General features: G+C 38.6%; 1 protein-coding gene across 3 annotated transcripts in view; it reads right to left on the bottom strand.

The window, feature by feature from the left end:
• The window catches only part of BABAM2 (BRISC and BRCA1 A complex member 2), a 166,858-nt gene that overhangs the window by 123,916 nt on the left and 18,943 nt on the right, over positions 1-23,999 (bottom strand). For all 3 annotated transcript variants that reach the window (XM_068676618.1, XM_068676616.1, XM_068676617.1), the window contains one exon: positions 11,833-11,927. In XM_068676618.1, the coding sequence (XP_068532719.1) occupies positions 11,833-11,927 (95 nt within the window). The remainder of the gene's footprint in view (positions 1-11,832; positions 11,928-23,999) is intronic.

Genomic DNA, 23,999 nt, shown 5'->3' with positions numbered 1-23,999 from the left:
AAAAACTCCTCAGCATACAATGACATGCTTATATGTGAAATCTTTTTAAATATCTTTAAGTGTTATTTGCCCTAAGCACTGCTTCTTCATCTGAAAAGACTTTAACCATTTCACTGTTACCCAATTTCAACAGCATGGCAAAAACACATGCTATATTGTTCTTTCACAGCTTCAAACAGTGCCTTCTTTAATCTTTTTGTTTTTGAAATCAAAGAAAGTAAGCAACCACCTATAACATATGATGTAGAAATGTAACTGAAGCAGAATTTGATGTTTATCAAGCTGATCCCTTGTAGAGTATCCTAATCACTACAGCTTCAACATCAGGATTATCATGAGAACATACAAAGATTTGTCACTGAAGTCATTGAGAGCAGTGTCCCTGCAATGGTAAACTGGCCCTTTTCTTTAGAGATAAAAGGATGTTCTAAATAACATTTTATTTAGCAATATAGTATTTTATAGTAGCATTTGGAAGTTGTTTAAGCAAAACCTTAAACTAAAGGCTTCAGAGAAGATGAAAAAAAGAAGCAGCGTTTCCTTCATTCTGCCTGATCGTTTGCCTTAAGCCTGTTTTCCAACCATGGCAAACAGTTTTCATAAGAAACAATATTTTAAAATACTTAACGCATGAGAAGAACAAAGTGAGCTTCCAGTGTTTCTGTGTTCCACGGCTCCAAGTTTTGCCACAAAGAATTGCATAAGAACTATGCTCTGAATGCAAATTCAAAATTATGAGAGTTTTAGTCATTGCTGCTTCAGAAAAATCCTGGAAATACAGAAACACACACAACCTCATTTTCTACAGCCAGACTGCTAAAGCCTATCAGGTATGAAAAACCCAATTAAATAAATAACCAGCAAATATGTACACAGCAGAAGACATATTATTTTCTATGGTTTTTATCTATACTTTCTGTTTTGCTCACCAGGACCTTTAATTTTGTCTCTGACAAAATGTGTATGTTCATATCATTTTACCAAAATCTCACATATACTGGAAAGAGAAACATTTTTAAACTGACGTTGCTATAAAATAGCAATACAAATCAATTTTTTATCAAAGAATTGAGCATGCTGACTGGATTATTGACAGTATTCTAAATTATATATTTCACTCAATAAATCTTTTCTAATTTGAAATGAGATTTCTGCAGACTTTCCAGAGAGTTAATCAAATTTTACAGAACAATCAGTAATGCATTTAAAATAAAGAAATCCAGACTTGGATCCAGTTCCTTGTTCTGTTTGCCAAGAGATATTTTTAAATGAACCCTGCAGTGAAAACTCCAACTTACTCAAAAGTTAGCCAGTAAAACAATATACAGCCATGAATCAACTCACACAGTGCATCCACCACTAGTTCAGTGTTCATGCCCATGCCCACTCATAGATGCACATCTCAGAGTGGTTACAACCATTTTTAGTATTAGTACCTTTTTTTTTTTTTTTAACCATATCGTGCAAGTATTTGCCTCTCTTCTGAGCCCCTGGATGAGGTGCAATTAAACAATTCTCTTCTGTCTAGGCACCACTCACACTTCTATCCATAATTTTCACTACAGCTAGGAACAACACCACACTTTAAATCTCAACTTCAACCTTCTAATGGGCTTTCAGCCTGCAAGACTACAACTTGCAAGGCTGAGGTCTTTCAAGAAATTAGTTATTTAGACCTCAGAGTAATTACTAATAGCATGTACATCCACTACGTGTACACTACATCCACTACTCAACCTCACATGTGCTGCATGGCAATGTAAATGAAAATACAGCATCCGTTACTATACAGAGACCAGCAGACCATTGAACTATGTCTACATTAGCAAAGTCCAAAGTGATGCAGAAGATCTGTTCTGAAGATTGCCAAATATTAAACAAGCTCACTGAAGAGCATGAATTTCACTAAGAAGAAAACCCTACAGATGTTGTTGGGGGACCAAAAGTCCACCTTCAAATTCCCTTGCTCTCAATCCTGTCTACTGACAGAAGCTGACTGCATTATAAGCCAGCAGTTTGATAGGAAGAGGTTTTTGGACCACGAGGCAAGACCAAAGTGTTGAGAAAAATCAATTTGCTTTAAATGTACATAAAGAGGCAGAGTTAAGATATTATAAGGCCACCCACAGAGAATGCAATCTAAGCCATTTCAACAGCAATTCATTTGAATAAATAACAGGGATACCAACTGGATTTCAAAAAGAGACAAAATTTGCAGCCAGACAATATCACTTTTAATGAGATCTTCTTAGAGGTAAGACAAGTGAAATAAAATAAAATAAAAAAAAAAAAAAAAAAAAAACAAACAGAGTAGCTTCTCAGCCCTTCTAGGAAAGCCATGCAACATTTAGCTTTCCAAGGTAGCCACAATGTTCAACTTCTGGCAAAGTAACCCCATTTAAGTTTTGTTTTGGAACGTTTTGTGCTTTGCAGTCCTTCCTGTGTCCTTTCAAAAAGCTAATCAAGAACCTATGCAAACTACTCAGTGTCAGTGATTACCCTTTCCCCCTTTTCTTCAAAATCTGAAGCGCCTACTTTCAGTAAGCCGCTATTTCACAGCCACTGTCACAAGTTATTGCTTATTTCATAACTTCAGGCAATGTCTGCAGCAAACTATAATTCTACACTATCAGAAAATACGATAATTTCTAATCGATCTGAAGTTGTTTTTCTTTGAAATGTGTTTAAATATCCAGGTTGCCAGAATTTCTTCCAGGAATGTGATTTTAAAGAAGACAGATTGTAACTGTTTTTCCTGGCTATACTACAGGAAACAACAGCAAGATCTTATTTTAAGTTGGTGTACTTTTATATTTCTAAGCAAGAAATTAAGTTTCACAAGAAAATGTCAGTAAACAAAACCTCCCAGGCCCATAACAGCGGTAACGCATTTCTATAGCATCTTCCATCTAGAATTACCATAAAGAATAATGTAAGTACAGATTTGCATTTTGTTTATATCTCTGCACACCACACACACACGCAACTTGTATCCCATGGTGGCCTAAAAGCAATACCCGTGGTAAGTTTTTACCTGAAATGAGAAAGATCACGCTGATATCAGTGCTTACACTCCACGTAATTACAGAGGAGATATAGGTCCAGTGGTTACAGTATTAGCCTACAAACTGGGCTATCTGGTTTCAGTTCCTGCTCTGCTACAGTCTTCATGGGCCACCACGGGGAAATTGCTCACAGAAAAAGGCACAGGATAATTATCTGCCATATGCTCACATCTTTCTATCAACAGATATTTTTCACAGTATTCGCAGGGCTGGAGTGTTATAACAACTTTAAAGGCTTCAGTTTCTTAGCAGCCAGCACTTAAACATCCTACAGGCTGCAGTTTCAAATCAATCACTGTAAACCTACATGCCATCTACTTGTCATCCTATTTTCACAGGTTCTTCTTATCCCCCTCCCGCAAAGCACCACTGGTACAACTTTCTGGAGTGATATACTTGAAATGATCATTTTTGGGCATAAGCAAACATCAAAGACTTAACATTGCATGAAAACAGTTCAACTCAGGAGCACTTCTGTCATGGTAAATACCACTGAAGAAATTACAGACCTGGTGTGCTCAACTTGCTGTTATGTGCAACAGATAAAAAGTTTGCATAAAGCAACACTTGGATGGTCTTTTTTTTTAGTGAGAGGCTGTACAAACTGGACGCACAGATTATACTAGCCTGTAGATGCTTCGCCAAAATCTCAAATATCTGAAGGCCTTGAATTAGCATGAAGGTACACCGCAAGTGAACAACATATGAATAGAATATTTAGAATTTAATTCTGCTTTTCATGAAGTACCTTACCTTTGATATACCCAAATGATTTTCCATCTTATCTTCTGCTGGACAGACTGTGATTCTTGATTAATGATTACATACCCAATGCAATTCTAAAATAACACTTGGAAAATTTGACAAACAGAACACTCTTCAGAATTCACTGAGAATAAATGCATCGCTTCCTCTCAAGTACCACTCACCAGAAATAGGAAAGAACACAACTTCCAAAGGTTACTACAAATTACTCCTATGCCTTGCTGTGGAAGGCTGCTCTAGAGATGTAGGAACTGTGACACTGAGCCCAGAAGAGCATTTTGAAGTTGTGTACTCTTCCTGAAAGTCTGCTTCTGCCACAGAGCACTCCTACAAGATAATCAGACACTCAGAAGCTACTACTGCCTACCATCACAGGAGAGAGAGTACAATACTGTCTAATTAATCTTCTGAAGACTTGGCATGCAAGACATTTCTCATCCTATTTTGCTACGGGAGGGATTACAGCAAAATCTGTTCCTTTCCAGATCTCCCGGTGGAGCTCTCCCAGACTGGGCCTTTACCTGCTCTGAGAAGCAATTTCTTAATTCCCTCAACAATGCAGATCCTGGGATAGGGACTCCAGTCTGCTCATCATCAGTTAACCCAAGTCAGCAACAGCCTTTGTCCCCCTTGGGAGTCTGTTACCAGAGGTGGACGTGTCTAACCAGCACAGCAAGTAAAAGAACAAAGCATTAAGAAAAAAATAGTTTCAAAACAAGACACACGCACGCACGTCTTTTACCTAAAGATCTACTCATCATGCATGGACAGTAGCATGAACGGGCCCAAGCTGTCAGACCCTGAGTGCACCAGAGAGCAGCCCACTGTCACAAAATTCAAGCTTCACCTCAAGAGGCCCTTTTAAAATAGCAAGTTTTTCACTCTTATCAGTTCTTGGGCTCTTCCTTTCCTGTGAAAACCACTAATTTTAGCTACAGCAGGTAGGCAGAAACTTTACAGCTAACATTTTTGGTATGGTCCACTAACACCCCTTGAGCTTTTATTTGTGGGTGGTATATACAGAGCTGTTCCTTCTAACCATTCCACCCCCCATCCCCTCCCCAAATCCCATAAATTAAAATCAATATATCATACTGTGGATCTCACTGGCGAAGACAACGTGAAGCATTTGCATTTTACTTCCATATTTGTACTACAACAGAGCTTAGAGAGCATTGAAAGTACAGTCCCTGAAAAAAACACCATTGCGTAAATAAGACACTGGAAATTATTTTTTTTTTCCTCTATTATATTGGACAGATTAACACAAATGAGTGCTCTCTTCCTGAAAAGCATAACACAAAACCCCACTCATTTGGTTCCATCATGCAAGTAAAGCTGCATCCCTGGAAAGACAGGTATATATGGCAAAATTCACGTAAAATGATAACAACACTAACACCACAAATAAAAATTAACATGACATTAACTTCATTGCAAATAGATTTCTGTAGTTATCTTAAAAAAAAAAAAAAAAAAGAGCAGATAAAAAGAGCGAGGAACTGAGATGGAAGGTAGGGAGGAAACACAGGCATGCAAGCATGTAAAGAATGAGTAAAACAGAGAGGTTTTGAAACAAATACAAGCTGAAACTTAGACCAGCAAAAAGTAAGCAAAATATCATTTCAATCTTCCTCCACATAGGGAAATAATAGCTCCTTTGAAAATAGCCTTGTGTGCGAAGACATTTCTTTGTCTCAGCGGTATCTTGTGAACGAAAGAACCTGCAGGGTCTTAACTATTCCCATGGGTAAAAAAAATAATAAAATAAAAAAAATAAATGAGTTTTAACAAAATTCACAGCCTAGAACTTAATCAAATCTAAACCAGCATTATCAGAGAATACTTCTTTCGCACTGACCTTCTGTAATCAGTTAATTTGAAAGTCTGTTCCGCTTGCATATTCATAAGCAATGACTGACTGTCTCTACCGAAAAATGAAACATGGCTCAACAATTTGAATTCAATAGGCACATCACGTTGAATTTAAATGTACACTCAATTCAGGAAGACTGGCCTAGATATGATTTTTTTCTTCTTCCTTTGAAAAAAATAAAACCCTGAAGATGTGTTTCTAGAAAACTAACAAGCTGTTGCCTTCAAGCCAAGCCATTTCTTATATTCTGGAGTTCTTGTGAGAAAGTGGAGTGTACTGTGCCAGTAACATTACACACCAGGGCCAGAATCCTTTAATTTTTGCCAACTTCTCTAATACTGGCTTTGTTTTCCAAATTTTATTACAACATTGTTCAAGGCAAGTACAATTACATTTCAATTAAGTGAAGCAAAAAAAAAGTTGTAACTCTATTGATTTTATCAGTTGGATGGTTGATAGAAGAATTATCAATACAAAAACTATTATTTTTTGCAAACTTCCAAAAAAAAAAAAAAAAAAAGATTTTGTTTTCATACAACCAGCTTGGGATATCCAACCTTGTATTTTTGGTTTAAACTAACAACAATCTGAAAATCACTGAGATTAACTAGGATTTATTGTATTACCCTTACCAATAGCAAGGTCTTTATTTTCTGCAAAGCAGATGTATTATATATACACACATATAAGTACATAACCATATTTAGCTGTATCACCCACCAAAGAAATGAGCCTCTGTAAATTAAAACAAATTCAAGATGAGATCCAGAAACTCAAGAGTCCAATGCTCTGGGCTCAAGTCTAAACTAAACAGACAAATTGAAAGAAACATAAGCCTCAATATCTGTTTCAGCCTTTAAGATTAAAGCATCTTGCTATTCTGGTCCAAGCTTCTGGCCTATAGAACTGTATGATCAAGGAAAAGAAAGTGAGGTGAATGCACACAATAATTCTACATGAGTAGAATAGGACAGAGAATTATAAGGTATCTAAGTCCTTTTAGACTCATAAATATTACCAATTTTGGACAGAACGAAGGAACAAAAGGAAAAGGCTAGCAAATAAATTCAAAGACTAAACCAAGGAGAGAAAAAGGAATAATTTACCAACATAAAAAGACCTTGCAGGAAGAGGAGTGGGAAAAGCAGCAGGGAAAACATGTTTGCTGTCATCTCTCTTGAATTCTTTGTTGACCTCACCTCAGCTTCCCAAGGAGTCCACCAGCTTTCCCAGTACGATCCTCCTGGAGGATTTCTCATTTTTAAATCACCCAGTACAACTACAGCAAGTAAGAGGCAGAAAACCTATGCCTGGTTTATGATACACCTCTCTAGTTGGGTCAAGGAAACAAATTAAGATTCTCTGGGGGAACTGCATGGAGCTCAGGCACCAAAACTAGACTGAAATACATTCAAAATAAGGGTCTTCCAGGTCTGGCCTATACAGGAATGCTGTACTGGCATAGTTCCTTCTTACCATGAAAAAAAAAAAAAAAAAAAAAAGGCTAAAATATATGCCATAAATACCAACAATAATACCATCACCAGCAAAAAGGTTGTGATGCTGGGAGAGTTCCTGAACAAAAGTACTCTTCTGATGGTATAAAATGTGTACAAGAAGGGAAGGAATAAACATGTTTTAGAATTCTTATTTGCTGTAGGAAAATCAACAGTAAATAGCACTGGATTATAAATAATCAAAACACATCTTGATGTATGAAGTATGAAAAGTAAACAAAAAAAGTGAATAGAAAAGAATTTCTAAATAAGAAGAAAGCTTCAACGCAAATCCAGAACCCAGTCCTGCATTCCATCTCACTTAAACTCCCTGTGATCAATTAAAACCAGAGTAACTTAAGGCTTTCAGTGCAAGAGCAGTAGGTTAGTGGTCCAAGAACGGAATCCTCTGCTGACATCCCCAATACAACAAGCAGAAGGGATGGCAATGCTAAAGCAGCTCGAACTCACCCACACATTTCCCAGACAAATCAAAGAACTCTCCCAACCCCACCTTTAAAGTCATATTCTGAAAACCATCATACCCCTTTGCCCTTATGTAGGGGCTTTCATACTAAGGTAACAAGCATCTGCACCTTTGCTAACAACACAAACAGCCAGGCCTTTTAGAACAAAATAGTTCAAAAGTCATTAGCTAATACAAGTTGTTTTGTGTTTTTTTTTTTTAGCCACTGAGCATAGGAACAATTGATGCTGTCCAACATCTGTCTTATGCACCTGATGGTGAATGAAGAGCAGCTACAAAAGGGGGAGATATTTAAAGGAATCACTTCACTACCTATTAAAAGTTAGCTCAACAAGAAGGCAGTAACAACGATTACGATTTTGAGCACAGCCAGAGAAGCAATACAGCTTTCCTGACAGTCGTCATACGGCCGTATGATAAATACCACGGAGCCTAATAAATCCAAACGCAAGAACTTAAAATAAACATTGCTCTGTACAAGATACATAGCATGACAGCTAATGCACTCAAGTAGCACAATTAGCTGAATCAACTGTACAACGAGTGAAATCTGTACCCACTATTAACAATTAGACGAGGGGAAACTATTTGCAATGCTAGCTACTGGGCTGAGAGCAGCAGTGGCCCATTTTCTGGAGTGCTGTGATGGCAACGCCCTCCTCCCACGTGAACGCAGCATAAGTATTCCCACATACACTAGCCCATAAGGACACATTTGGCACTTACAGGGCTTCAGGAAACATTAATGTCCTCTTGCCTCCATCCCCACTAAGGCTAATGAAGCCTTTTCAATAGCAATGGGTGGGCAGAACCTTTCTGGGGTGACCAGCTGGAGACCTGATGTAGGATGCTAAAAAAACAAATCCTTAAACTAACTGCTAGCTTGCATCTACTGCCCTGTCTCCTCTTTGCCAAACAGAATATACTTCAAAATCACTGGAAAAATGGGGTTAACATTTTGCATAAGCACTTCAGTTATTAACTGGCTCACATTAACAATCAACTGGGCTAACATAACAAACAATTCTTGTTACTCAAACTGGCGTCATTGTAATGAGCTCCAAATTAATCTCATCCGTACACAATCACTAATCTTGTTTTGTGCCAACTGAATTTTTAATCAGAACAGAGTGAATCATAGGTTGTTTTTAAAATACATTTCTAATACTTGTCATCCAAAATGAATAAACACTAGAGCAGGGAAGAACTTTTCTATTTACATTCTGAGAAGCTGATTTTATTTATGCATACTATACACAGAAGTATCAAGTGCATACTATAGCTGAGGATATTTTTAATAAAAATGAAAAGTAAAAGCTTATTTTTAATAATGCCTCAAGTGTGCGTAGCATCACTAACCTAAATAATTTAGCTCTTGCTGTAATTAAAACAGTATGACAAACTAAAATAAAAGGAAGTTGCCCTTCTAAAGTGTAACACTGACCTCTACATCATTCTAGAAGATCAAAATACACAGAAACCATGCCCTCTGACCAGCTGAGTAACTACTTCTGGAAGGCACACAATGAAGCACAGATTTTGCAGTGCTGAACTGAGACTCAGCCTGAGATTCACAGTGAAGTGATTTTAATATTTATTGGAGACAGAGAAGCAAAGCAGAGTTTCAGCAAGCATTTTGACTTCTGTAACTGTAATACTATTTCAACAAAAGAGTTGATTAGCTCTGCATATAAAGAAAAGAGTGCTCAATGTATTACCTCATTACTAGAACACAAGCCCACCTATTCAGGTATTCTTTGAAAAAAACAACACGAAGTCCTCACGTAGAGCATCTGCTTTTCAAAACGCCATACTTCTGGAATCTTGGTGTAGCTGTCTAACAGCTGCTTAACTGAACACACACCTGTTATGGCATTTAGATGAAAATGTAACCTGAAGGTCTGCCTACGGGCATGGAAACCACACGGGGGACTGATGTGATCTGCAGTACAGCCATTCACGTTTCAGTGGGGAAGTCTCCTGACAGCATATATGAGAGCCACACAAGCTTGAAGAATCTAGAGCACCTGGTTCTCGTTTCAAGTTGAACATAAGGCCTGACTCAAGCCGTGGAACAACATGTGATGACTTCTGCTTGACAAACAAGACATTCAGGCAGACGAGAGCAGCGCAGGAAGGCCCCACGTCAGAATTCCCACACACCCCGCTGCACGTACTTTTCACTTAGAGACTCCCTGGACTTGGTCCTCATTTAACACCATCTATGTGCGTTGTGGATTGTAGATTCTGTTTTGATTACCAGGAACTGGTGCGTCAAAAGTACTTGTAGATTGCTCAAGATTAGGAGTGCAGAATTACATGCAACATGCTAATCTATTTTTACTTATAGTTAGTAGAAAGGTATGTTAACACATTAAAAAATCTGCTAATATCTTCAAATTCAGTTAAAATCATCTTCGTTGAACAGCTCTGAGATATGTGGAAAAAGGGAAGTCATTAAAATACTGAGCACAATAAATGGGTTACTGTTAATGTAATATTCTGGAGAAAACAAGTCTGCAAACCACAATGAACATAAAAAGGCAAATGCAAAAGCAAAAGATACACCATAGCTGCGAAGTGGAGATAACTTGTTCTGATAACATCAGGACAGACTGGAGCGGAATGACCAAGGACCTTATCAAAAAAGGTTACATTAACATAGTGAATACTATAGCAAGGCATAATGACCAAAGAAATGCTGTTGGGTTGCCCCTTTCTTTTCTTTTGCTTTGTTTTTAATTTTAATATAGGCTAGTAAATATCTTATTACGCATCACAGAGTAAATGGGTCTTCAAGCTGCTTTCAAACAAAAAAGGGTGAGAAGTTTGTTCTGTACTTGAGCAGAAGAAAAGCAAAGCTCCCAAAAAACAGACTTCATGAACAACATAAGAAAGAAAGAAAACTAAGGATGTTTTTATCCTTATGGGTCTGCCAATGGATCACCAGTACTAGTGGCTTCTCTTCACATAAGAAACACGGCACCATATCGCACCTGGCAAGCTTCTCCACCTGAACAGTATTTCTGCAAGATGCCCCAAATTCTCTCTACACATTTAGTATCTCTTCTGCTATTTGTTATCCATTAAAAAGTGCTCCTCTTTCCTTAACAACAACCGGATATTCATAGTAGCAGCAGTTTCTCCAAAGTTTTAACTTTGTGAAACAATAAAATTGGAAAAAGGAGAAAGAGTAGAACTGGTAAATTCAAGACTGTGAAAACAGTTCTAGAATTGTCATATGAAGTAACACCTGTCCTAAAAATGAGCCTAATTAGACAGTTATTCAGCAGCACCAGGCTCGTTCCCAAAGGATTTTTCAAGCGTCACAAGAAATTGATCAGGGGAGAAGGGAAATAAGACATTCACCTTATAAAAATGAGAGTAAATAAAAAAACACCTGTGTCAAAAATACCTCAAAACAAGCCGTTAGTTACTACTAGTAACTTCTGAGTGGGAGAAGCACTTTAGGTGTATAACCAATGCTAGCTTCTTTAAACACTGGTTTACCAGTTTGGACTGGCAGTGAACAGCACATATGAATAGTGAACAGTGTATTTGGCTTCAGGCTGCCATGTGTTTTCTTCCATAGTAGTACGATTGCATAAAAATATTTTCTAATTAAGTTAATTTTTGACCCTCCCACCTTTAAGTGCATTTCTTTGTATTTATGGTAGCCCTACTGAATCCATATGAGCAGATAGCTCAATGGATAACTGCCCCAGTGCTTCCAACAACATACATGCTGGTTTTACCATTCCTCATGGAAAAACAGAATCAACGTTACTGTACTACATTATGCTACTTTTTCTGCAACTAAATGCTTTTAAAAGACACAATTGATGTTCAGTCTTCTTTGCTACAAGATCTTTTAAGATGGTCAGATATTAAATAGATATTGTTTAAAAGAAACTGAAGTTTTTGTAAAGGTAATCATCTTGATTAAAATACTTTAAAATAAAAAAAACACATTTGTGCATTCATCTTTAAATCACATTAGAAGTCAACTTGTTTATATTCACATGACAAGGAGATAAAAGTTTTTTTTTTCTTTATTCTGCATTACTAGCAAATTCCTGTTGCTGAAGCTATTCTACAAGTCTCGTTGCAGGGTATAAAGTTCTCAAATAGTGAAGTACTTACATGCAAGGCTGAAGGATCTGGCAAAAATTCAGCATCCTCTCCAAAGATAAAATCCGGAGGCAGGTCAGGATAGTGAGCATTGAAAATTATATCCCCTGAAAAGCAGTAAATGAAAACACCATTTGCACCCGTATGTACGTGCTTATAAATAAAATATCACATATGGGACACACATTCTATGTAAAATTTGATAATGACATTTCAGGTACACATCCCTGCAATTTTTACAAAAAGATTACATGCAAGACAAGTATCAGATGTTTTGGGGGATAAAGTCAAATTCCTGAAGCACTGCTTCTTCCTCCTCTGCGAGCACTGTAACACGAAATACATAATTGCTTCATATTTCAAATGGCAATTCAAAGGACTATTGATCAAAACACTGAGTTAAAACTTTTCTTAAAGGTACCATATTTAGATTGCTCTGTTTTGCATATTGAGTAAAACTCAGATGTAAACTACTGAGATTAGGATTTTGAAAATCCTGGAGCTTTTACAGTTTAGTAGCACTTACTCCCTCTTTTTGTCTCCATCCCCAGCTTTGCGGAAGAAAAACAAGCAGTTCAACAGAGGTCATTCCAATTACCCAAATTCTGGCCAAGAATAATGTAGTATTGTGCATTTAACCTGAGAGGCTAAAATTAACAAAAAAATTAAAAAAAACTTCATCACAGCTTAGCACCGAGTTCTCATCATGCTGGTGTCACAAGACACATAATTAACTACCGATGATAGTTCAAAAAAAAAAAATTCAGTTGAATTATTTCACTAGTAAACATACTTCAGAGTTTAGATAGGTCAAGAAGAGGTCACTTTCATGTGTGCTAAAAAAGATACCACCCACGATTCAAGAAAAGCTATATCTAGCATCACTTCTCTACCTCTGAATCACTCTTTCCTCTTTAAGAACACATGAATGAAAAACTGTGAGCTTTTGCATAAAGCAGAGCGGTGATGTATCACAAAGAGCAGGCATTAAAAGGAGGAAGTCAATACCTACTATGTAGTAACTTGTTCAAAATCTATACAGAAAGGTAAAATCACTCATTGTGGTAAGCCTTATAAAGATTCTGTTCAGAGTAATTACAGCCACTTTTTTTTTTTCTAACAAATATAAATACAGAAGTGGAGAAAAGCATTGAATTAACAAGTCTGACACAGCCACATTGCCTGCTCAGTAATGTCACCATCTCAAGACCCTCAATGTGACAGCTTTAATTGCCAATATTCTGTTAACATCCATCTTGGCTCTAGCTGGAAGCGAGGATGCTATAAAGATTAATTTGCGGAGGGTGAGGGCTCATGACCAAGAAGCCAATAGTCAGTCTGGGCTAGGTATGCTCCACTGCATCATTCCGAAACCACAAACTCACTAATCATGGGACTCAGAGCATGGCGTGGGTTTCTCCTGTCTGCACTCCCACCTGCCTTTCACAAGCATACAGTCAACATAAAATCACTCGTATTTAAAATAAGAACAAAATAGACACCAATCCTAGAGGAAGCTACATAAATTTGTAACAGGAAACACACCTAGATTGAAAGAAAATAATTACTACACTGCCTAAACTGTAAAACAGCAATGAAGAATTCAGTAAAGTTACTGGTCACTAGACTGAATTTTCCTACACCACCACAACTCAGTCCTTTTCTTTGTACTTACTACAACTGAAAGAATCATATAGAGCTCCTTACAGCCACCCTATCAGTTTCCACATAGACAGCAGACAATTCCTGGGGCTGTAAGTTGAAGGAGACAGCACCTCAATACATTCTCCTTAACCCTCACAGACGAAGAGCTTTGTTACAAGCAACTCAGAATATGGCACAAAGAAAAAGCCTGGCCTGTGACTTAGGTAGCCCAGTGCCACTCTGAAGGAAAGGATTGTACATATGTTTTCAACCTGATGCTAAGTAATTCATTTAACAGAAACTTTTGGTATTCAGTTGCTAGTTGTATGGTTTTTGTTCTCTGGATGTTTCCTTTACAAGAGTTGAGGGAACCAAGTGCACATAGCTACCACTCAGCTCACCAGGAGCTGCACTCCAAGTATATAAATATTACAAAAAGCTGCTTAGAATAAGAAAAGGACCAAAATAACTCCCTATTTTTATGTAATACCTCCATATTTGATTAGTGAAAAAGTATTAAGGAACCTTACATCATAAGGTGGCTCCGGGACTCAGCTCAGAGTAGTGAGACTAGGCACACACTGCATTCACCTCTGCAAGCTCCAAAGGACAGGTGAACCCCAAGGAAGCTATGGCAGGTGGTGTAATGTGAAGGTTCAAGCAGGTACAAGCTCTTTTTTCCGCCCGTGCTTTCAGTTCTCCAGCAATGAAGAGAACTCATAATAGCTTCCGCCACATCAGTGCTCAGGTATGACACTCGCTGAAAGCTTGCGCTAACAGTTTGATGTGGTGGTGGTGGATTTACACAATTGGTGGTTCGGGACAGCTGCATACTGTGTGCAGTGACTCCTGCTGTGGGAGCAGGTCCAGCAGCTGGGGAGGGCACCCTCTGTGACCCCCCTGAGGTGTGATGCATGGCCACAGCAAGAACCAGCACCGAGGTCAGGCACGTCATGGTTGTAACTGGCCAAACGTGTCTACTACCTCTCTCGTATGTTCATAGCTGCTCTTGGCTACCTTCTTCTGTCGCACCCCCTCTTCCATTGAGAATTAGTGGCATATCACCCTGTATCAGCAGATGAGTGACCACCTGTGCAGATATTTTAGTTTAAAAATTTTGTATATTCAGTATAAATATACATATATTTTGTGTATTCAGTATAAATCCTATATCTGAGTTCTGCTCTTGTTAAATAAAAGAATTCTGCAGCTATCAGCTTGCTTGGCTAGGCTATCACACATAAATAAAAATATCACGCATCTTTATAGTCAAGTAAGAGGTATTTAAGCAATCACAATGGCCAACTCAACAGCAAATATGGTTTTACTTCACATAAACGTTCACACCAGTCTCTACAGTGAGACTGCAAAATGTAACGTGTTTAGTGTTTTGAATCGCCATCTCCCAGTTTGTCCTGGCCTAGTAGAAACATTTCTAAACAACTCCTTTATTTAATACTTACACGACATTACCTGTGGCTTACCATCTTATATAATTGCTCTGGGGTAAGAACATACATTTTCAACCAACAGAGCCATTTGCAACATGTTTGTGCTCAGAGTTTGAGGATGGCTACCATTTTATTTTTGAAACCATAAATACTAAAAATCAAAATAGCCCTGCATTCTCTCCCCATCTTGTCTAAATGAAACAAATACCCCTCTCCTTGCACCCCCAGCTCCTGAGAATGTATTTCCTCTGAAGTTTCAACTCTATTTGCTGTTATTCCCTTGACAGAAGGCAAACGTGTAGCATTTCAGGACGTCAGTGACCACGTCCATTCCAGTTTAAGAACTATGCGGCAAAACCTTCCCACTCAGACCAGTTATCTCAGTTTTATAGATACGCTAGCCAATGATTACTTCAATGGAATTATATTTCCAATTAAATAGTACTACAGAATTTAAAATTAATTCAGTAAAGTTAAAGCCATGAAGTTTAAGATAAATTAGAAGAAAAAGGGTGTTTTATACATCCTTTTGCTTCTCGCTATCCCAAATCCACTTCTCACTATCCACTATTCTTCATATTCTCTCCTCAGGCAAATAGCATTAAATTTTGAAATATTTTACTTCACAGGATTTCAAAGGAAAAGTTAATGTACTCCCAACAGACAAAAAGATAGAAATATTAATACTTAAATCTATCATTTTCTTTTAACACACGCATGGAGTTCTTTTCTCATCTGTTCAGCCAAAACACACAAGTCTAACAAAAGGGTTAGAAACTCAGAAGTTTCTTAGATGCTTACAGTTGCTTTCCACTGGCCTATCCTATATGCAGTTTTTCCTTTCCTGATAACTTTACCTTTTCTGCTTCTTTTTTTTAAAACTGTGCTGTAAATTTAGCAGTACAGAAAGATGCCACACTGCTACTACCACAGCTTTTACATCTCTCTTTACCTAAAGAAGGCAAAAATTAGGAAGTAACATACCAGCTATTGACCTAGAAATCCACAGACTTTACTTCTGAAGGGATACCTACATTCTTCAGAAATTCTTGGGGTCAGAAAAAGCTAAGTGAGCTCTAAATATGTAGAATGAATGCATCCCCACTGCAGCCTGGAATAAGACCAATTTGGATATAATTTGGATGTTGGATATCAATCCTTTTGATATTTAAAAAATGAAAAAAATCCAAGTGTAATTCGATCACAAAATGCATTCACAGGGAACAGCGTTGAAGCAAGAGACCAATCCTACGTGGAGAATCAGTTTGGGGAAAATAAAGAAACTGTCCTTGTTGAATATTAAGAAGACTGTAAGTAGAACGACATTACTCATGTATGCAGAATGCTAATCTATCTCCTTCAGTGGCCACACAGATTCTGCACAGAAACACTGATCCATCGCTTCTACAAATTCTTACCTAAAGCAGCCCTTGGCAACTGTTTTTACAGGTAGAAAAGGAATCGGTTATTCACTATGATCTGTGACCAAGATAGTCAGCGGTATGAAAGGATCTAAATGAAGAGATCTGCTGACTTGTTACTGGATTTTACCCTAAAGGTTTTTGTTCTACAGGCTTTAAGTCAAATATAGTAATACACTACCCATAAAACCAATGATTAATTTTGTGACAAAGACAAATAGCTCCTGAAATGACAATTCAACTCGAGTAAACACAGAACTACTACTGGAAGAAGAAATAGGAACAACTCTTTTTTTGCTGTGGTGTTGCTGCTGCCAAGCCATTCACTGCCAAGTAGAGTAAGATGATTATACCCCAGAAGCTCCTCTGAAAATGATCTGTTGAATAAGGAGTTCGGCCCAAATGGGAGGGCAGCTACCCTCAAGTGGTGTCTGGGAATACTGTGGGACTGCTGATCATCTGGCCATATAATACAACCCTACTACAGTAAACAACACATACCTTAAATTTCTTAGTTTTTCTTTTTTTAAGCAAGAAGTCAGAACTATTCTGGAAATTTAGAGATGTCTGATAGCAAGGAATTGTGATGCTCTTAAGCTTAATTTCTGACTTTTTAGTGTGAATCAACACACCAGCTGAAAAAGGGCACAGGAATCAGCATTAAAGTCTCAACAGCATTTCTTAAAACAAAAACAATTTAAAAAATATATATTTGTATATTAAAAAAAACACCTTTCTTCTCTGTACTGCTATTCCACCATGTGCAAAGCTGCCAAGCAGCCTGGTTCATCTGTCTAACCGTGTTGCTTAGGGCCATTTGAGATGCCTTAGGGTGTCTGAGACATCTATGGCAGATATAAGGTGGTTTTTTTTAATGAGATCAGTGCCCTGTGGGTCAGCGGCTGAAAAGGCCAGGCAAGATACTCTCAGGTACTTCGGAGAGCATTAGACACCTCTAGTTAGGCAACTGAATCAAGTCCCACTTCTTCAATCGAGGCGTTGTAAGAAAAAAGACACAGGAAGGACTTGCAGGATGGTTGTTTGTTTCTTAGGGAGGTGGTGGATGGCAAAGGGTTGTGGGTATTTTTATTTCTTTAATTTCAACTGACAAATACAGCTATAAGGAAGGGAAAAAAGTTTAAGCCAGTGTACAGAGAGAGACATAAAGGGATGTCATAAAGGGCTGAAGGTGGGCAAATCTGCAAAAATGAAGTAAATGAGCTGGATCCAAGGCTGAACAAGAAAGCAGCTCGTTCTACAAACAATCTGAGCTACTCGCAGCTAGGTAGCTGGGCAACTGGCTTCCCAAAAAGGTTAGTACTAGAAGTGAAGAGGACAAAAGAGAGCAACAGATAATACAAGAAGAGATAGGACACTGGTAGAAATTAAAGACAGGCAACACTGGACTTGTTGGTAGAAATTAAAGACAGGCAACACCGGAGTTGTAACAGACACCAGGTAGCTGAAAAAAGGGAAAGGGAAAATGAAGGCCAAAAATACCTGGAAGCAAACAGACTGCAGGATCATCAGTAACTGGAGCCCAAACAGGAGTAGAAAAGAGAAGACAGCAAAGGAGAAAGGCACTCCCACAACACAAATATGGGGGTCTAGCCTGAGCCATAAGCCTCCCTAATGCCACACTTGTAGGTATATAACGTGAGGTCATTTCTTTTGATGAAGAAATATACTATTTAAGACTTTTACCTGCAAATAAAGTTCTGCCCATTACACTCTCAAGGGAAGTCCAAAACACAAGAAGTGTCAATAAGAGTAATAGTGCTAGACATGAAAGTGATTATTTAAAAGTATAAAGTATTTAAAGCTTTGTAGTCTAAGAGGAAATAACTATAAAAAAACACTAGATTATCTCTTGATGTTTCCCACTAGTAACACTCATTTGACATTCATTAGCAGGTTCCCAAAGAAAGAATATTCATTACCCTTACCACATAAATTAAGACTCAACAATTCTTTAGAAAACACATTGCCAGGGAGAATCTCTGGTACCTGGGATGACCCAACAAAAAGACACTCACCATGTAAATAATGATAGCACCTAAGTACAACCTAAGTATTTTATTAGTATAAAAAAGTTCTTCCTGTAAGAGCCTCAACTAAACCACAACCTGAGCTACCGACCCAGTGCTGCAGAGAAGGCTGACATACACACTGCAGCAACCTGGTTATGCAAATCTTAACTCTTAAGATTACTTGCAAAATCATTTTTCCAACTGTTTGCTGGCACAATAAACAAGTGTTTAGCAAATAAAATTAGCAAAGCAGCATTTAGAAGGGCAACAAGGTCGGGTACTCCTCTATATTTTTTTTATTTTCTGTTCTTCTTATTACTTCCTTAAAGCTGAAAGCCACAGGAAGACTAGATAAACTTACTGAGATACTGCCATCAAAGGAAGAAAACCAATTGACATTCTACAAAGCGCATTCCGGGGAATATGCTAGACCAGCTAGTGAGGCAGCAAGACAGTGATTTTTCACTATAAGGATTATTACTAAAATTCGTAAGAAGCTAAGAAAAAGAAATCAGGAGCAAAAAAGAAGAAACAAGAACATAAAAAGAAAAGCTAAGCTTCAAATGAGACAAAAGAAACATTCTTCAGGATGAAGGAAACCTAACAAAGTGGTAGCAGCAGAACCCTGAGCTGCAGTCTATTCACAAAAACAGTGAAAATCAGACAGAAGACAAAAATACTACAGTTCAAGAGGCCACAGAAAACAGTAGCATCACAAGGGCAACACATTGTTTAATCACCGTTAAATTCCAGATGACAGCACTCAAGGACAGAGAGAGAGGGAGGCATCAGTGCCTGAAAAAGAAGATGTGAAGAACACAAGAGGAGGGGGGGGGGGGAAAGGGTCAGGTTCTCTTAGCAGCAAGAAGCAGCAAAATCTTGAGTGCAAAATTAAAACCAAAAGCAAGAGATTCCAGGGTTCATTGGAACAAAACTGCAGTGACCGAGCAACTAATTCTTAATGATGAATTACAAATATTATTTAAAGACTATGAGAGCTTATAATCCAGCAGAACTTCTCAGGATAAGCAATGACATCTGCCTTGATTTTTCAGCAAGGAAGACCACTATGTCTAAGAAGTACAGAACACTTCACATCAAAATATGCACGTACTTCTCCAGAAATACCAAACTTTACTCAGCAGATATTCAGTTTGCAATAAAGGACATACTAGGATACCACTTACTCTAAATTTTGTCCCTGGAACACAGATCCAACATTACTACGCCTTACACTCATTACAGAGTATCATGGACACTTAGTCTTCTTAGAATTTAAATTCTTACCAAGAACTTTAAAAAAAAAATCAAATATAAAGAAAGCAATGAGTTTAATGCAGCAGCACTGAGTCCTGGATGGCTTCATTAAAATACTAACATTGCTGTCTGAAATCTACCAAGAAACAGCTCAATTTTTCAACCATCCTGGCCATAAAAACACAATTTTCTTCAGTAAGGTATCTCTGAAAACATAATTTGAAAATTTTTGAAGTGTGATGGAAGACTAATTTAATAACCTAATTTATCTCCAACACTGACGTAACATTTTATCAAGCATAAATAAAACTGTGGATAACCCCAAGCTCTTATTCCTCACTGGAGCTAAGTAACTGGTAATAACATTCCAGAAACTCAGAATAAATGCACAAGTGAAGTGAACATGATATCTGAAAACAAAATGACTACTTAGCTAACTGATGCTCTATGTAGAGTCAGGAGTTCAACTCAATTACCCTCATGGGTCCCTTCCAACTCTGGATATTCGAGGATTCTGTGGATCTCAAGAAACTATATTAATTGCCAGCAAGGCACCTTAAGTTACTGGATATTTGACGTTACTAAAGCTCAAAAAAACAATTGTTTTATACTACAGGTAGTCAGCCACTGCATTGCCTGCATGTGCACTTTCCCCTTTTTCAAAAAAAAACAAACAAAAAAACCAACAGTGAACTGCCTGGCCTTCTGGAAAACAGGCCTGTGACTGTGCAATTACACTTCCCTAAAGCAGCGTACCAACAGTTTTCAACACGCTGGGATTAATACTTGGGTACTTGTACAGTGGCAGCGGTTATGATTGATGATATGCAAAGATCTGATCTGTTGCAAAGAGGATGCAAGACAAACCACAAAGGAACTACACACTTCAGCCTGTATTTGGCACTGCATAATGAAGGCCATACACTGAAGCTTCTGAACATTTTCAGCCAATCTTTTTATTCTAGCAGATTTCGCAACTTTCCTTTGCAGAAATATTCTGCCCTTAAAAGATAAGGTATCTAGCAACAGCCTACAACAAAGTATCTACAAATCTTTGGTTACACACCATGGCAGTCTTCCCCTGCCATCACTAGAGATCTGAACACACAATTCTTAAAAGCTTTCTTGAACCTGCTGGCATCAGTTTACTCCACGTGCTATGAGACCAAATGACGCACAGCATTTTCAAACCTGTAAGGCTGAAATGAGGAGAATCATTATCCATCGAATTCATTGCTATTATTAGGTACCTGTGAAAGAGAGACACTTGTTTATGCCTCTTTCTACATTCAGCTGGCCAAAATGGTGAAATATGTAGCATGGTAAAATTGTGCTTTTTATTTTTTTGGGAAGGTGAAGACCACTAGCATTACGGTTGTTTTATTTAATTGCTTATGTGTTGTTCAAAATACAAGAACTGTGAGAAAAGAGGATTTCTAAATACCAAAGTTTAATGTATAATCCATAATCATATTTCCAAACACTGTAACTGCAATATAGTCATTAGGTATATTGGTATCATCTGTATGCCCATGTCACAGAATCACAGAATTTCTAGGTTGGAAGAGACCTCAAAATCATCGAGTCCAACCTCTGACCTAACGCTAACAGTCCCCGTATTCCATATGGTCCCCACTAAACCATATCCCTAAGTTCTACATCTAAACGTCTTTTGAAGACTTCCAGGGATGGTGACTCCACCACCTCCCTGGGCAGCCTGCTCCAGTGCCTAACAACCCTTTCAGTAAAGAAGTTCTTCCTAACATCTAACCTAAAACTCCCCTGGCGCAACTTTAGCCCATTGCCCCTCGTCCTGTCACCAGGCACGTGGGAGAACAGGCCATCCCCCACCTCGCTACAGCCTCCTTTAAGGTATCTGTAGAAAGCGATAAGGTCGCCCCTGAGCCTCCTCTTCTCCAGGCTGAACAAGCCCAGCTCCTTCAGCTGCTCCTCGTAGGACTTGCTCTCCAGGCCCCTCACCAGCTTCGTCGCCCTTCTTTGGACCCGCTGAAGCACCTTGATGTCCTTCTTGTAGCGAGGGGCCCAAAACTGAACACAGTACTTGAGGTGCGGCCTCACCAGAGCCGAGTACAGGGGGACGATCACCTCCCTAGCCCTGCTGGTCACACTGTTTCTGATACAAGCCAGGATGCCGTTGGCCTTCTTGGCCACCTGAGCACACTGCTGGCTCATATTCAGCCGACTGTCCACCATCACTCCCAGGTCCTTCTCTGACAGGCAGCTCTCCAACCACTCGTCTCCCAGCCTGTAGCTCTGCTTGGGGTTATTGCGCCCCAGGTGCAGGACCCAGCACTTGGCCTTGTTGAACTTCATGCAGTTGACCTCAGCCCATCGGTGCAGCCTATCCAGATCCTCCTGCAGAGCCTTCCTACCCTCGAGCAGATCGACACACGCACCTAACTTGATGTCATCTGCAAACTTACTGAGGGTGCACTCAATGCCCTCGTCCAGATCATTGATGAAGATATTAAAGAGGACCGGCCCCAGCACCGAGCCCTGGGGGACACCACTAGTGACTGGCCTCCAACTGGACTTGACTCCATTCACCACGACTCTTTGGGCCCAGCTATCCAGCCAGTTTCTAACCCAATGAAGAGTGCGCCAGCACGTCCTTGCCTATGTGCATTTTAATCTGCTCATTTTCTCTTAGAAATCAAATTCTAGCCACTACTTAAAAGCAAGTAGAGACTTGAAGCTCTCAGAATATAATAACAGGTAAAATGATAAATTAGAGGGTTACTAGTCTCATAGAAAATGCGGTAGCATTCTCTATAGCAACGTCATGCAATAAAGCTTCACTGCATCTTGATTGTAGCCATGAAGCAAGTCTCAAGTAGAATTTACTAAACGTTGTATGCATCAAGATGGAACAGATTCAGTCTGCCATTCAAATTATTTTTAAGTTTAAAATAGAGACAAAAATTCCACTTACTACAGTAGTAGCTTCAAATAATATGGCCTGTACTTATTAAAACAGTGTCATCCCCCATGTTTCATACCCCACCCTTTTTTTTTTTTTTTGTAATAATTGCTAGCTAGGGCTTAATATGCCATTTTTCTCTTTTGGAAAAGAATTAGATCTCTTGAGCCAGAACTTTGTACTTTTAGAGCAGAAAACATATTCATAGTAGACCAATAAAGGAACCTACCTCATCTATCATCTATCTCACAAACATACGCACAAATTTCCAGATCAACTTCCGAGAAGGACAACTTTACTTATGGGTGACAACTGGAAGCTTTAACGTAGTTGTAATGATAAGAAGTTTAACTGCATCGATTTCCATTCATAAAGCAGAAGGGTTTATTTCTAGTGCACTGTGTAATGGGAAGAAAAACTACCACAGAAGAAATACAACATCCTTAATATTTAAAATGTCTTAGGGAGCTATAGCATGTGTATGATGCAGGCTAAATGGATTTTATCAAAGCAGTAAGAGTTTTATATGTTTAACATTTCTGTTTACGTTAAGTACTTACTCCTCCAGAGAGCAGCTTTTCACAGACTCACAGGATACCTGAGGGTAGCAGACGCCTCTGGAGGCTGTGTAGTTCAATCCCCTCTGCTCAGACATTGGTCAACTACAGCAGGTTGCTAAGGGTCACGTCCAGTTGGGTTGCGAGTACCTCCAAGGACGGAGACATACAAGCTACACAAGCTCTCAGCTCCACTTTTACTGTTGAACTACACTCACAAGTAAACTTTTTCCTCATATTTGGATGGGACCTTCTGTATTTCACCTTGTGACCATTTCCTCTGGTCCTTTCAATGGTCACAGAAGAGTCTGGTTCTGCCTCCTCACTCCACTCCCCACAATCAGGTACTTATACCCATTGATAATATCTGCCCTAAGCCTTCTCTTCTGGAGACAAAGCAGCTCCAGCTCTCCTGGTAGAACAGATGCAGCAGTCCCTCTATTGTCTTCATGGTCTTTTGCTGGACTTACTCCAATATGCCCATGCCTTTCTGGTACTGAGGAGACCAGAACTGGACTCCAGTACTCCAGATATGGTTTCACCAATGCTGTCCTAAATCTAAACATACCAAGCTTCACAATTTACTTTATCTGAAATTCTTCATCCCCTCCTATTCCAGTTTTTAGACACAAACAGCACAACTTCACCATTTTCCATATGCAGATTATCAACAACTCGGGTATTCAGAATATAATTTTCTATCTTCTAAAACAACAAAAACCCCAAAACACATAAAGCAAATATTATTCTAATCCTTTGAACCAAAACACAGACTAATTGAAGATTGAGCAAATAAGCCAGCACAAGCAGCCCCTCCAAGAGTAAGGCAGATTTAAACACAACACTAAATCAAAAAGGTGAGTGACATTTCTCTAATC

The sequence above is a fragment of the Anas acuta genome, chromosome 3 (genome assembly GCF_963932015.1).
Source record: "Anas acuta chromosome 3, bAnaAcu1.1, whole genome shotgun sequence".
NCBI classification, from domain to species: domain Eukaryota; kingdom Metazoa; phylum Chordata; class Aves; order Anseriformes; family Anatidae; genus Anas; species Anas acuta.
This window is presented reverse-complemented; position numbering and strand designations above follow the sequence as displayed.